Source organism: Triturus cristatus, chromosome 6 (assembly GCF_964204655.1).
Source record: "Triturus cristatus chromosome 6, aTriCri1.1, whole genome shotgun sequence".
NCBI lineage: Eukaryota > Metazoa > Chordata > Amphibia > Caudata > Salamandridae > Triturus > Triturus cristatus.
Genome location: NC_140589.1, coordinates 148,394,211 through 148,409,735, shown reverse-complemented (window position 1 = coordinate 148,409,735; position 15,525 = coordinate 148,394,211). Strand labels below are relative to the sequence as shown.

Sequence of the window (15,525 nt, the reverse complement as noted above, 5' to 3'; positions counted from 1 at the left end):
GCATTGGGACAGTCTAAAAACTGCGAGCCAGTCTAAGAACGGCAAGCTTTTTTTGGCTTTAGTGAGAAGATCCAATGGTCGTGATTTGGATCAAATTCCTAATCATATAACGGATAGGGAGTGGTCTGAGCATTTTAGGAAACTGTATGTAGGGGATGAGCAATTAGGCGGCCTAGGGCCTCCAAGTGACACCACAGCCACCGATCCTGTTCAGGTTTTATTTGATAGGATAGAGAAGAAAGAGGTGGAGGCCGCTATAAATAAGATTGTACCCGCTAAGGCAGCGGGACAAGATGGAATTCCGGGCGACCTATTTAAAGCAAACACTGAGGGATGAGCCGCTTACTTCGTGATTTTTATTAATGCTCTGCTGGAAGGCTCACCGGTCCCGGATTCTTGGGAGGGGGCCGAAGTAATTCCTATTTATAAGAGGGGTCCCAGGGGGGACCCTGCCAACTACCGTCCAATTAGTCTTTTAGATGCTGGACAGAAGTTGGTTGGCAGGGTTCTCCTGGAGAGGGTCCTCTCATGGGCAGATGAAAATAATATTATCTCACAGTTCCAGGCGGGCTTTAGGGCCTGTACAAGCACGATCGATCAGGCATTTAAGCTGGCGTTTTTACATTGGAAGGTGGTTACCATTGCCAGGGGCGGTCTTTACTTGGCATTCATTGACCTGAAGACCGCCTTTGACTTGGTCCCCCGTGACCGCCTTTGGCTGGTCTTGCAGGAGATGGGGATTCCTCCGCCCATTTTGAATCTCTTGGTCCGTATGCATGATGATAATTATGCCCGCATCAGATGGGGGTCGCAGGAGCAAAAAACGGATAAAATCCCTGTGAACAGATGGGTCCGCCAAGGATGTGTATTGGCTCCCACACTCTTCACGCTTTTTGTGAACGGTGTAGTTTCTTTTTTGCTTGAAGTCAATGCCGACGCCCCGGTCCTGGCGGGTGATAAAGACCCCGTATTACTTTTTGCGGACGATACGTTGTTAGTATCGAAAACTCCGGCAGGACTACAGAAGCTGTTGGATCGCTTCTGTTTGTTTTGTAAGCTGAGGGGCCTAGCCATTAATACTTCCAAAACTAAGCTTCTTTACTTTAACCCGAGTAGAGCGTCCAGATCTACCTTGTTTCTTGACGGGATGCCATTAGAGCGCGTCAAAGAGTTTGACTATTTGGGGATCAAATTTCCGACAAGTTTAAATGGCAGCCTCACATTGATAAAATGGCGTTAAATTACAAGCGGGTAGTAGGAGTACTAGGGAGGGAACATCGTGCCTCTACTACTAAGCCTATTGCTCCTGCTTTGGAAATCTACGCTGCAAAAGCTGTAGGCTGTGCCCTTTATGGTACAGAACTTTGGGGCTTTGGCTGTGTAGACGTGCTAGTCTCCTCAGAAAATAAGTTCTTTAGGGAGCTTGTATCCCTCCCGAGGGGCACCCCAACCAAGCCACTCTTGAGCGATTTGGGTCGGTGCTCTATTAAAGATTTAGTCACTCTGCGTCCTCTCTTATATTGGGCGCGGTTATGGCGTACTCCAGAGCTTTCAAGGTACGCTGATGGCTTAAAAGAGGTTATGAATCTTCAAGGAGCTTATAAAATTGGATGGCTAGCTAATATAAAGAAGCTTCTTTTGGCAGTAGGCCTTGTAACTGCTTGGGAGTCTGGGGCACTGTTATCTAAGGCAGAAATTAAGAGAGCCTTTTGGGCATGGGTTGACAACCAAGAGCAGAGGGACCCTAACCAAGGCAGGTTGACTGAGGCATTTCGGCAGCATAAGTCTATGCCCCGCCTGGAGCCCTATCTAGACTTTATCATGAAGCCTAGGGATAGATCCCTCTTCATTCAGTTTAGGATGGGCACTCTTCCTCTTCGTGATCGTACCAGCAAGTGGAAGCCCCCGCACCAAACCCCCGTGGATTGCCCAAACTGCTTAGGTGTTACTGAAAACATTCTCCACCTTCTTTTTGTATGCCCAGCCTATTCGAAACCTAGACTGAAATGGTTAAAACCTGTGTGCCTGCAGCTTGGAACTAGGGACCACTCTGTTGCACTTAGAATACTAAAGGCTGACGTTAGTACAACCTTAGTGTGCGGGGCGGCTACATTTCTAAGTTGGGCATGGTTATGCGGAAGGCTATATGATGTATTTGTATTAAGTGTTTTTTATTATTCACAAAGCTGTTAAAGTTTAATACACTGTTTTAAATTATTTATTGTAACAAAAAGTCTTTGTATGACTTTTTCTCTTAATGTATTTTTTATGAATCATGTTTTAATGTATAAATGTGCTTTTATGATATCAAATATCGAAATAAAGCTTTGTTGACTGATAATGTTAAGGATCCCCACGATATGCATGTGCTGGGCACCATTTTATTAATGGTTGATACGAAAAAGCCAAGAACACCTACAGTATTCCAACAATGGCCTTCGCTGTAGCAAGGCCACCACTGTGTTATGGATGGACACCTTAATGCCATGAATGCCAACAATATGTCAAAAATGACAGCATTATACCAGAGGTGGCTACATGTGCCAGGCTTGGCATAGTCAGGCCAATGATCCTCACAATCTGCCAAGAAGGGCCTCTATTATGATGGGGCCACAATGAAGTGATGGTGACATACTATGATGCCAAAGAGTCTCCCAATATGTTATGGATGAATATTATTATGCAGGGAGCGGTTACCGTTAAGTCAATGTGAGGTTGTCATTATGGAATTGAAGTCCATGAGTAGACCAATAGACCAAGGATGCTCAAAATATCGCTTTCATGGGGACAATTAAATAAATCAGCAAAACAATAAGGCCAAACTTCCCATGCAACATATCTCTGAAATGCAGATCCAGTCTCTAAATATACTTTCACTTAATTATTATGCAATAACGCTCCAATTTTATTAACAAATGTTAAAGAAAATCACACATTTCTGAGCTACATTGGTGTACTTTTCAGAATATCATTAGCTCTGGGGAGTGCCTTGGATGTGGGGCTTGAATCTGAAATGGTTCGGCAGTCCTCTGGGAAATGATCTGAGCCCTCATTGGCTCTCCATATTTTGTTGAAGGTTGTGTGCACAGTGTGTAAACGTATTGCACATTAATTTTAACTATGTTTCTTTTTACACAAAATACTCACTGCCCTAACCAGTGCCTCCTCTGCCCTAGCCGGGCTAAAGCTGCTCACCCTGTTTAGAGATATCTTCTGGCCCTGCGGAGATCTCTGCGCCTTCAGAGAAGTAGCTGCAATGGCAACTCATGTAAAGGGCTAAAGGTTTGCTTAGTGGTAGCCATGTTTCAGGTAGTCACTCACCAAACTTCTTTTTTTCTAAAACAAATCCCCAAAGGGTGAGTTTGTTTTTGAAAAACAAAAAACGAATGACCACCATGGATGTTTTTTCCCAGGGAGTGGGAGTAATTGTTTTCTGTTTTGGGCTGCCAGGGCTTTCAATGGTGGTTCCGAACTGAAAATAAGTATATCAGACAACTTGTGTAAATAGGGCTGATAATCTGATGCACCTACACCGACAGCCCCAACTCTGTCAGGCCGCTGGTGTAGAGTTTCCGGCGGCAGAACCTGCGGAGGTTCCGCCCCGGGGAACATGGCATTCCGGCCAACTCTAAACAGAGCCGACAGACCATCAGTTTACTCTGCCATGTTTATGGCCCTAAATAGCTATGAAGGGTAAGTTGAAGGGGGAGATTATCAAACATTTTGCGCTAGTTTGGCATCATAAAGATATTGTTTTTCTAATTCACTCTCAAGTGCAAAACTTGTTTTGTGCTGGGAAGTACCCTAAACGTAAAGCAAAGCTGCACCAAAGCGGAGTTACATCAGTGGTTCCCATGCAAGCACCCATGCCTTTTGATGCTAAACCCAATCCACAAACAACAGTAGCCAGGGTTTAGAGCCAAAAGTTAACGCCATCTGAAAGGAGGCATCAAAAGGTTTTTATTTCCCCTGTCTTTACCAACTTTGCATGCGTGCTGCACTGTGCAGCACACATACAAAGTAGGAACAGTTTTAACATGTGCCTAAGCATAGTATTTTGTAGTGGAAGGGGATCCTTCCAGTTCAAAACCTATGGTATACTCAGGGAAGCACCGTAGCATTATGGCGCTAAGGTGTGTGCCTGGCGCAGGGCTGCTGAAATCAGCGCTGGCTCTAGGGAGAGGGGAGGAGAGAGCCAAATCTCTGTAGATATGGCACCCTGCTGCTCCCTCCCTGTCACGCAACGCAGCACAACACTTTTTGGCTGCGCTGCGTTCCATGATTCTTTTGAGAGTCTTGGCTTTAATGTTCTCCTCACATCATTGTGCTTGTTCAGTTTATTCCTCATGTAATCTGGTTCTTGGGAAGTAGACACATCCTATGCCTAGAACAATTACATTGACACCACATCAGTCATCAAGAAACATCTAACTTGGAAGACCTGGTGAAACCTTTTTCTCTTTCCAAATATATCCTTTAAGTAGAGCAACAGTTGCCCCGACTGCTTTTACTATGATGTGTTGAAGGGTCGAGGTGTTGAGGGGCTTCCTCAAATGATACACATTGCACACTGTCACACGGAAGTGCTGTTTTGTATCCCTTTTTCTATGTTTTATGAAATATCCCTTACTTTATTTTTAACGATGGTCATGATGTCACGCAAGTCATGAGCACAGACTGACCGCTCCATGAGCCCGTCAAACTTTGGATGGGGCATCAGAACGGAAAGCATCTTCCGGCCATAATACCTGGAACAAGAAAGAAAGGCAACACTAGCAGGTGTAGAGGAGGGACCAGGCACATACATTCACTGGTGTTAGCTATAGAGGCAGTTAAAGAAGTAGTCACACAATATAAAAGTTCTACACCATGTTACTTGAAAGTTATATTTTGAGGCTCCATTAGCATTAAAGTGTCATTAGACCTCTTTAATGACCACTGCTATATTGGGGAAACTTCAAGTAAATCTTCCTTTGTGTCGTGCATTTGCATCACTCACATAGAAGAATGCACATGTTACCAGAAGGCTGTGAAGGGAATGAAACAAAGTCAGTGGGTATCACAATGGAAGGCCATATAGCTCGGGGACAGTCCAAGGACATGAGAGCACAAATTAGGCCATTTACGGAGGGAGTCTGCCACGGCGCCAGAGTTGTGGTGGTCTACACAAGGGAGAAGAACGCAAAGCCTAAAATCTACACCCCTGAAGAATACAGATATTCTTAATGTTGGGCACATTTTTGATGAAAATGCATATTTCTGAAATGTACACTTGCACTGAAAAATACCTGCAAACTTTGTATCTACAGCCCTTTGATGTATTCCATTGTAAAGTGCGGCAACGTCACTGCATTTAAGCATAAATTATTGCGGAATAGTGTGTAGATGCATCTGTGTTTGTGGATACGCACCCATTTGGGGTTAGTCATTATATGGCAGTTATAAATGTGGGTGTAGCATCAGTTTTTAGCGATCTCTGGAATGCATGATGGGTGCGTATTACTATTATTCTTGCAGAGTTTCATGACTTTGCTGCTTGAACTGAGAAGTAGTCTCCTCCAGCACAGGATTTGTTCAATCAAAAAAGACTTGTATAGTGCGGCTAATCACCTGTGAGGGTGTCCAGACGCTGAGGTGTCTTGCTGTGGAGGCTCAGTCGAACAGCCAGGTCTTGAGTTCTTTCCTGAATTCCAGCAGAGAGGGTGAGGTCCAGAGATGAAGAGGGTGGCTGTTCCAGGACCTGGTCACAAGGCAGGAGGTTGTTGAAGGAAGGGACAGAAAGGTGTGGAAGCAGTCTGGAACAAGGTTCTCTGTTTTCTCTCTATGTATACTTCACATTACGCCAATCAATTTGAAATTGGCAGTAAGTGTGTAGAGTGGTAGAAATATCTATAAATCGAGAACTGTGGTGGGAATTTCCTCCCTTTAGCACTACCAAACAAAGTAAAAAGGAAGATTTTTAGACCTTCTGTAGTAGTTTGGTGCCATCATTAGGTGGCGCCCTGAGGCTGCTTCCTTAGTTCCACTCAAGGAAGTGATCACTCTGGCTTTGTACAATTATAAACATCTCTAGCAGCTATCAGGAGAAGCTTCAGTAATACACAGAGTTGACCGTAAACTACCTCGCAATCTTCTGGTTATGGTCACACATATTTCTGGTAGCTTCTTGCTTCCATTGATGACTTGGTTATGACCAACGTTGATATAATTTCCATTTTTTTGTCTCTGAAATGTTGACTTGACGCACAAATACATCGGAAGTGATTACTGACGATGGTCAAAGCTCAGCCCTTTCTTCACTATAACCACTTCACACTGGAATCTGAACCTGAGGCACAGAGGAAAAACACGCCTAAGCCAAGAAGCATGCAGGAATGACAGGCTCCCAGGAGGTGGGTTGCCAGTGACACATGGTGGCACAGGCTAAAAAAAGGAATGTTGTCCAATAAGACTTGACAAATGTATTAAGACCTGTGCTGTTCAGTGCACCAGGCAGAAGTGGGAAATAATGCACAACGTAGAACTGTTCTGAAGCACCTTGCCTATTCTGCATGCGGCTGATAATAAGCAACAAGGCAGCCCAGCCGATGAGATGCTTGCAATGCTGTCAGCAGTGCTAAATTTGTAAAATAATGAGTGCTGGTGCCCAATGATCTGCTCAGAAGGCTGTGGCTGGGTCAAATAACCGTCGGTGCATTGCATAGTCATAAATCCTCCTCATGCCTCTTTAATCCACTACCAGACACATCCTGCTTTTTCCCTTTGTGACGGTTTTTCCATTTTTCTCTTCCTGCGTCTTTCCACTATGCGCATTTTTCTTCTCCCTTACTCTCTGTAAATGTCTGATGCGGAAAATTAAGCGCTGCTCGCCAAAAACGAGTGCCAATGGCTCCCACCGGTAACCATCGGCTCAAATGAACAACTGGCTGTGAGTGCTCCTGTGAAAGGAGTTAGCACCTGGAAATACAATGCACCAAGTACCATGTGAGGGAAATGAGCTTACCCTCTCACTATCTGATCATGAGAAGGATCTCAAGTACTGTCAAGCAATGCTTCGGCAGCACCTCTTTGCGTGACCTACAAACCCTTTGCCTGTATACCCTCACCCCTTCACCTTCTCCTCCTGATCAAGAACACCAGAGTGGTAATGCCTGGCCCTTATTTTCTTGCAAACTACTCGCAATGGTTTATGTAACTCCAACTCATTAAACCTGGGCTGGAAGATTATTACGGTCTATAGAAATAAAATTCATAAACAGAATGTATGCACAGAGAGTGGCCTAATTTAATATTTTCACACTTTTCTTGATTGTAATGCCACTCTTTGGGAAGACCACGAAGAAGATACAATCAGCAGGCCAGCAGACGCAGCTGGTCTTCTGTTTGTTATGTATACTGTGGGATTTATATGGTTGATGTTAGTTTGTTTGGGATTACAGTTTGACATTGATTGTAAATGTCTTATTATAGATCCTCCAACTCCTAGATCCCTGGCCTTCTTCCGAAGATTTACCTTCTGCTGTAATCCCTGTCTGGTTGCCATGAAAGCAGATATGCATGTGCTGACTGGTTGGGAGGTTGCACTTCTCTGTAATGTGGTTGACAAATGTATCTAAGGGCTTTGTTTCACTCACCAAAGATTCTCTGACATAGGGGACTTTTTTCTCTGACACTCAACTGATCATCTCCCTCACCAAGGACCCCATCACCGCCAAAGCCAACCTCCACGAAGGAATGAAGGCCGTCGCTGACTGGATGAAGATCAGCCGTCTGAAGCTGAACTCGGACATGACAGAGGTCCTCATCCTCAGCTCCAACCCGTCAGCCTGGGACGACTCCTGGTGGCCTACGGCACTGGGGGCAGCCCGATCCCCACCGACCACGCACACAACCTGGGAATCATCCTCGACTCAACACTCTCGATGACCAAGGAAGTCAACGCCGTCTCCTCCTTCTGCTTCAACACCCTCCGCATGCTCCGCAAGATCTACAGATGGATCCCGACAGATACAAGAAAAACAGTTACCCAGGCCCTCGTCAGCAGCAGACTCGACTACGGAAACGCCCTCTATACGGGAGCTCCGACCAAGCTCATCAATCGACTACAATGCATCCAAAATGCCTCGGCACGACTGATCCTCGATGTATCACGACACGGCCACATCACCCCCCACCTGAGAAACCTGCACTGGCTCCCCGTCAACAAGAGGATATCCTTCAAGCTCCTCATCCACGCACACAAGGCACTCCACAAGACCGGCCCAGCTTACCTCAACAGACGGCTCTCCTTCTACACCCCCAACCGCCAGCTACACTCCGCCGACCTCTCACTCGCCACCGTCTCGCGCATCCAAAAAACAACCACCGGCGGGAGATACTTCTCCCACCTCGCCGCCAAGACATGGAACACCCTCCCACTGAGCCTACGACAGACCCAAGACCTGCTGACCTTCAGGTGGATACTGAAGACCTGGCTGTTCGATCAGTAGCGGCCCCACCTCTACCCCCAGCGCCTTGAGACCCTCGCGGGTATGTAGTGCGCTTAACAAATGACTGATTGATTGATACTGTCAATGCAACAACCATAATATAGAGGAAACATATTGTGGTTTACTCTAAAAATCACACAAATATTATTATTTGTTTGTTTGAGTGACTTGTGACCCAGAATGATTTCATACCTCTGACAGGCACTCCCATCCTGGTACATCAAATTGTACAGCAGCAGGCAACAGGAGCACACTCAAGATATTTAAAGATGGGGTTCAGATATGGGTTGTTGTGTAGGGTTCATTCAGGAGGGGGAGGTGGCAGAGCATGTTGCAGGACTCAAGCTCTTGATGTTTGGTCTCCCAACGAATGTTCCAACCTCCCTGACCTTAAGACCAGAGGCACACTAACATATTGAATGTACTGTCCCTGTTTGTGCTATCGCACCTTTATCTAGTTGCACCTGCTACACCCCAGGGCAGTGCACCTGTTTGCACAAACAATGCACAGTCCTCAGAGCAAGTGCGAATTCAGACAGTTTGAACTTGAGCTGAGAGCAGCGCATTAATGAAAGACGGTTTGAAACCCAAGCTCCATCTTTCATTGGAGGTGGACCAGCCTCTGTTTGAACAGTTGAAAAGGTATTCTCCTGCAGGTGGGCACAGTGAGTTATTGCCCCTGTCCCCAGGTTTATACCTGGGTGGTCCTTGTGACTCTTGTGCCCTCAACCTCTATTTAGTATGGCATGGGCACAAAGGCAAAGTGTTTCCTTGTTTGCGCAGGGCCACACCCGCATGTAAAGGAGACAACGCCCCACTGTGATTGCACCAGTTCAAAATGAGCACAGGCAGCCTTTTTTATAATGCCATAGTTCCCCAGGGGTGCAAGAAGTGGGCGCCAATGCCCATTGCACAACCCGAGCACTTTGTAATGTAATCTTATGTAATGTAAGTAGATTTATAGAGTGCAACTGATACCCAAGGAAAAGGGCTGCTAGGAGCTACGTTCTATGAGCTGCCAATCAAATAGGCACATCTGCCAAGGGAATCATTTTCAGGATCATTGTAGCAAACAATTTTTCTTAACTGGGTAAGTATTCTCTCAGGTGGCTCTCTAGAATTAGGCCAACTGGGGTTCGCATGGTGCAGATAATGAATCGTCGAATGCAATAACCCACAAAGAGGTCGGTAGCACTACCTGGTGTCCTGGTGCGCATCCTGCGCAAGCTTCGCTATCGTGCGCAGCAGCATGTCTGTACAATCCTTGGTGCCAGAGAGAAGTCGCTCAGCCCCCAGCAGTTCCACCACACTCAGCAGGTGTTCCCCAGAGCATTTGCGAACTGAGCTGTTGCGATGGCTGGGAAAGAAATCAAAGGGAGTCCCCTTAGTAAACCCACAGAAATCTCAGAGATGGTCACATATGTAATGCATTCTCTAAGTCCAAAGAGATTTTCTAAGCAGGTCACAAGACTATGAAAAAGTTAGGCCAATCCCCCACACAGTCTGCCTGCAAATGTAGGTACCTCTCTTATGAAATGCAGTAGCATCATTTCTCACCAATAGTCTTTCTTCTCTTTCTTTCTTGCCACCTTTGAGCCTCTCTGTCTACACAATGATCTTACATCTACAGTTGCAATCAGAAAAACATTTTTTTTAGTGCTCACACCAACAATACAGAATGGAGTATTCAAACGGACTCACTCCCTTATTCACTTAGTATTCAGATATTAAAATGCAACCTATTAATTGGGGGTGTCCAACATTGCTCGTGGAGATACCATGACAAATTTTCAGGATAAACAATGACTAATAAATTATTCCCATTTAGATTTACTGTATGTAAATCTGTCTCATGTGAATACCCGATAAATTAGGCTCGGATCGAATTCTCTTGGACACCCCTTTACTAGGCAAAATGTGTATTTTAAAATGGCAGTCAAAATATGCCTTGAGTTAATACACATGAATAAAGGTACAAACTTCTGTCACATAAGCACTTTCTCAAGTATAAATCAACTGGTGCAGAGAGAACAGGCTATCAGTATTATAGACAGGATAGTTACATAAACTCATATTGGATTAAAGGCCACATGGATGTGGTTGAACTCTTAGAAGCAGCATGGAAACACAATAGGCTCCTGAATACTGCCCTCTGGTGGAGTAGTCACAAATTCCACTGCTTGAGATCCAAGTAGGAAGGATACACAGAGCATCATACAAAAGCGAACAGGTGTGACACAGTGATGGCTGCATGTACAAAGAAACCAATCGTGGGCAAAAGAGAAACTTCAATGATGTTGTTAAGGGATGCCATTTCTTTTTATAAAAGCCCCTCTTTAAGTTTTCAAGTAAAATAAAGATTTGTATAAACTGTAGCAATGAAATAACCTAACTTCCCAACAGTAATATAGTTGAGAACTATATTTTGCTGCATGGTCAGAAATCTCATAAACTGATGATATGCTTGTTGTTGTACGTGAGAACTATTGCAGATTCTAACTCTTCATATATAAATAATACAGCAAAATACATGACACTTAAAAGTTAGTGCAGTTTTAATAACAATCCTCAAAAGCCAACACATGAGAAATTAAGTTACGTCTATGATGTCACCAAACACCATATGGAACCTTCAATCCTACCACATGATCCTAAAATATGAATAGTGACAAATACTAGGCCTGGGCGGAAAACTACGCTATGCTCGCGGAGGATGCGTAGTTTGCGCAACTACGCGCTACGTGAATTGCACAGTGCAAAAACACGTAGTGTAGCGTAGCGGGCATTTTTTGCTCGCTCGCGGTCCTCAACGTCAAGTTGGCAACCACGAGCGAGCAAAATCAACATCCCGGCGAAACTTTTTCCTCGTTCGCGATCGGCAACCTCAAGCTGCCGATCGCGAGCGTAGAAAATAAACCTCCCGGTGAGATTCTCAAAGCGGGGAGGTCAGGTTTCTCATTGCGAGTGGTCGCGTATGCTCGCGACCGCTCGCGATGAAAAACTACCAGTCCATGTTGAGAAAGCTGCCGCTCGAGTACAAATCTACTCGAGCGGCAGAAAACGACCGCTTGCACTGTGCATGATGCCGTTCGCAATGAGTGCACAGTGCGGACAAGCATCCGGCACAGTGCAATCATTGCGAACAGCATTTCCCTACTGCACTACGCAGTTCGCATAGCTACGCGTAGCGTGCGTAGTGCACTTCGCGTAGCTACGCTTAGCTACGCGTAGCGCGACTACGCGAACTACGCCCAGGGTTAACAAATACACAAAAACTAAAACCATTTACATCTGAAGAAGGAATCTTTGTGGTCTCGTCAACTAGTGTATGATTCCATCTACTTTTGTTAATCAAATAAAAAGTATCGCTATCAACAACGCAAGTACACATATAAAAGATAAATGTGATTTAAAATGTCAGGATTGTGTATTGTGAATACTATCGGAAAAGAAATGAGTGAAAAGTCTAAAAAGGAAATCAATGCCTTTTAACGTGGTCAGGCGTTGAGTGTCCCAGAACGGTGTGTGCAGGCTGTCTCAATATTGGTAGCTGCAACTAACAACAATTTAGCATTGGTGCAATGGAATAAGAATGTTGGCGGAAGTCTACCCAGAAATACTCCACTGAAATCTGTGAAAACACAGTGAAAGGTTCTGTGTCAACACTGCTGAAGTGAAATAGGTTTGAACTCTTACGTCATATATACCTTATAACACAGAAACAACACTTACGACCACTTTCAGTGAGTGCATACTACCACATGTTGGACATGTATGAGAAAAGGAACTTGCAGGGTTCAATTCACAGCTAGATGAAGGTTATGACTGCTGGGCGACTGATAATTTGTGATCAAGAATGGATTCGACGGGGGATTTCTATAATAGAGAAATTGGCCCGCACTTATGTTGCCAAGCTAGGAAATTAATTGCTAAATGGATCTTGTTTATTGGAAAATTTAGCAGAATCCAAGAAATAATGCATAATCCTCCCTTAGTGTTCTTTGAAGTGAGAAACGGTGATGTGATGCTGAGTGGGTTTAGGTGAACCAGTGAAAGTCTCCACTATTCTAGTAAAATACCACATGCGTATGTAAGTGTGCAGAATAGAAACCAGCCAAGGATGGATGCAAGACAAGAAACATGTGTTTGAAAATGTGAATGCATTTAGTTTAGCCTTTACCGGGGGTACAACGGGAAAATTTGTATTGTAAAATGTCTGGTTGATTTTTGGGAGTTTCTCACCTTCTTTATATTGAGGAAAGATTCAGGACTGAATGTAGGGAAATTGCAAGAGATAGAACTCTGCCCATCAGTCATCTGGGATAAATAACTAAGAAAATTTAAAAGGCATAAAGGCCATTTTATGTACTAAGAAGATCACTTTCAAATCACATGACCTAGGAAAATCATGATCTGTATTGATCTCTGTGATCTTCCCAGTACATGCTGCAAATATTTTTTTTAAATCTCAAATACTAATCCTATTGGAAAAACAGTGTGCCTTAAGGCTACAGGCAATATCAGTAGGTGTCAGCAGTAGCATCAGTTAGTGTTCGAGTAATTGGTGGAACTTCCCTTGAACAAAAAGCTCATAAAATAAAGTGAACGCAGCCTTACTTCGCGCCACCTGCAATGAGCGCAGCCAATGCTTTTGAAGGTGACACGTTCTCCACCATGATCATCAGTGATCGATCGGCCTCCTCCCGAATAAACTCGTTGGAATCTCCGATTTTATGGAGCAGGACTCGGGCCACCTCTTCCACATCTTGGTCCATGTTCCTCTTTAGAGTCTTGAAGAGTTCTCCAAGAGTCCTGATTGCATGGCGGGACACCTTGGAGCGTAGGTTACTAACCTATAAAAAGAAATTAAAACTTGAAAGGAAAATGCTCAATACAGAAAATTCTGAAAATGCGACTCGGCCATAACATTCTGTGCAAAGGTTCTTGATAGTGCAAAGTCTGGACAGGTATACTATTTAAAAGTATTGTTTGGGCATGCTCATGTAGAAATGAAGCAGGCAGGAAGTGTTGACAACAAACTCAAAAAGCTGAATATAGGAGTAACAGAATCCACTGCTAATAAATGGAATGGAATCAAATGTTGAATGAATTGACTATAATTCTTTTTGTTTTTTTTAAAAACATTTTATTGGCATTTTGTCATGTAACATTCAAGCCATTAATGGGTAATTCCACAGTGCATACAGTGAATAACATATATATATATATATATCAGTGACCACTAGTACATCTTTAGACTATAATTCTTTGTATGCTCTTCAACATGCAGGAAGGTGAAGGTGTATGTGATGGTACAGATAGAGCCACACTTTCAACTAAAGCTCTCAAAAAGTATTGGATGATTGTATGAGACCACGCACTCCAAAAATAAAAAAGGGCATGTATCCACATGTACAACCATGCCCGTTCTTACACTATTCCACAATGCTTCATGGGTATGTACAGCCACCAGCTGGATGGGGCCATGATTAGAACACGCCTCCCATCATCACGCACCACACCTTTCCAAACTGGCCAAACTGCAACTCACATGCTACCAATCACACACTGCAAAACGGCAGTCTAGAAGCCAACGTCAATCACAACATGCCATGGCCTCATCTGGGGTACGAACAGATAAAGCAATACAACACAATACCAATATTATAATTTATAGAACTTCTTAATGCAGAGCTTGCGCATGCACGAATGCAGAGGTTCCAAGAAGTACAAAAACTAGTGCCATGCCTGTTTTTTTCCTGCCACATATAGCCCATACGGACCGCTTTCAAGCTGTTGGAAGCCGTCAAGTATGAATTACTCTTAAAGCACTGATTCAAGAAGCCAAGACTACCAGACTCTTCTACTGTATGCAGGGACATTTTGTCTTGCTAGTGCATACATAAGATATTTACAGGCAATTAGATATATGCTTCTTTTAAATCATTGTAGTTGATTGTTATTTTTTTATGCAGTCAGTATGCCCCATTTATACCTACGAAAGCCTGGGGTGACTGAATTAACACATTATTATGCTGAAACAAATCCCTGTAAATCACCAATAAGGCATTTGCAGGAAACAGGAAAGGTTATCAGTTTTTCCTTTTGGTACAGTAGGTCAGTATATTCTTCATGCAAAAGGCTGCACTAAAAGGAAGCTAATTTAGGGGTTGTCCACGTCAGACAATAATCTCTGTATTTCATCTTTTGTTCTTTAGTAGGACAGCATCGTCTTTATTGCATTTTGTTTGCTGGAGTTACATTGTTTGACAAGGGTCAAATGTTTGAACTGTTTGAAGTGACATTTTAATAATTTGAATAGTTAATTTAGTTAAGTGCATAGGTAGTTGATAACAGATGAGCAGATAAACAAAGAGTCACTTTTCAAGTCTTAACTATATGTAAAGTACACGAGGGAAAAGGAGGTGTCTGAGACAGACTCAAAAGGGGCAACATTTTCCAGCAAACCCACATAAAAAAATATTAACAATTGTCTTGGCCTGTATTGTGATTCTGGCATTCTGCATTTTATGCAGTAAGCCTTTTTTGAACAAGTGGTGATCCTGTGCGTGAAGGAGTAGTTCCAAAGGTTTGTTAAATCACACCTCTGATGTTGTATATAATGAGAAAAGTGCTTTGCCAGAACCTTAGTTGTCTGTCATGCAGGTTCTTACATCGGAGAATAAGTGGTTCGAGTCCGCAGAAATCGAGAATCGCTCTGTGCAGCCAAATAATGCTATGTTCAAGTCCTAGGCGAGGCCGTTCAACATGTAAATATGTACATACTAAATGGTCTCTAAATTCATATTAGTCACCCTACCCTGTTTTCCAGGTGCAATACCTTACCATACACTTAGCACACTGCTCTTTTTCTTCAGCGCCTTCCAAACAGGGCAGTAGGAAGGCAGAAATCAAAGGCAGGCTGAATATGAGAAGGAAAGGTCAACAACTGTGGAATCAAGGGGAGAGGAGTGACAAGGGTCTAAGGAGGGCACACTGATGCGAGTAAATTGTACGAAGCGACCTTGGACATGAG

The 15,525-nt window shown here is 43.8% G+C and overlaps 1 protein-coding gene across 3 annotated transcripts in view; it reads right to left on the bottom strand.

Annotated features, from left to right (window-relative positions):
• TOGARAM2 (TOG array regulator of axonemal microtubules 2) overlaps nucleotides 1-15,525 on the bottom strand; it is a 382,090-nt gene that overhangs the window by 63,925 nt on the left and 302,640 nt on the right. For all 3 annotated transcript variants that reach the window (XM_085610378.1, XM_085610377.1, XM_085610379.1), the window contains exons 13-15: nucleotides 13,107-13,342; nucleotides 9,688-9,846; nucleotides 4,631-4,748 (exon numbers count right to left, since the gene is read on the bottom strand). In XM_085610378.1, the coding sequence (XP_085466504.1) occupies nucleotides 4,631-4,748; nucleotides 9,688-9,846; nucleotides 13,107-13,342 (513 nt within the window). The remainder of the gene's footprint in view (nucleotides 1-4,630; nucleotides 4,749-9,687; nucleotides 9,847-13,106; nucleotides 13,343-15,525) is intronic.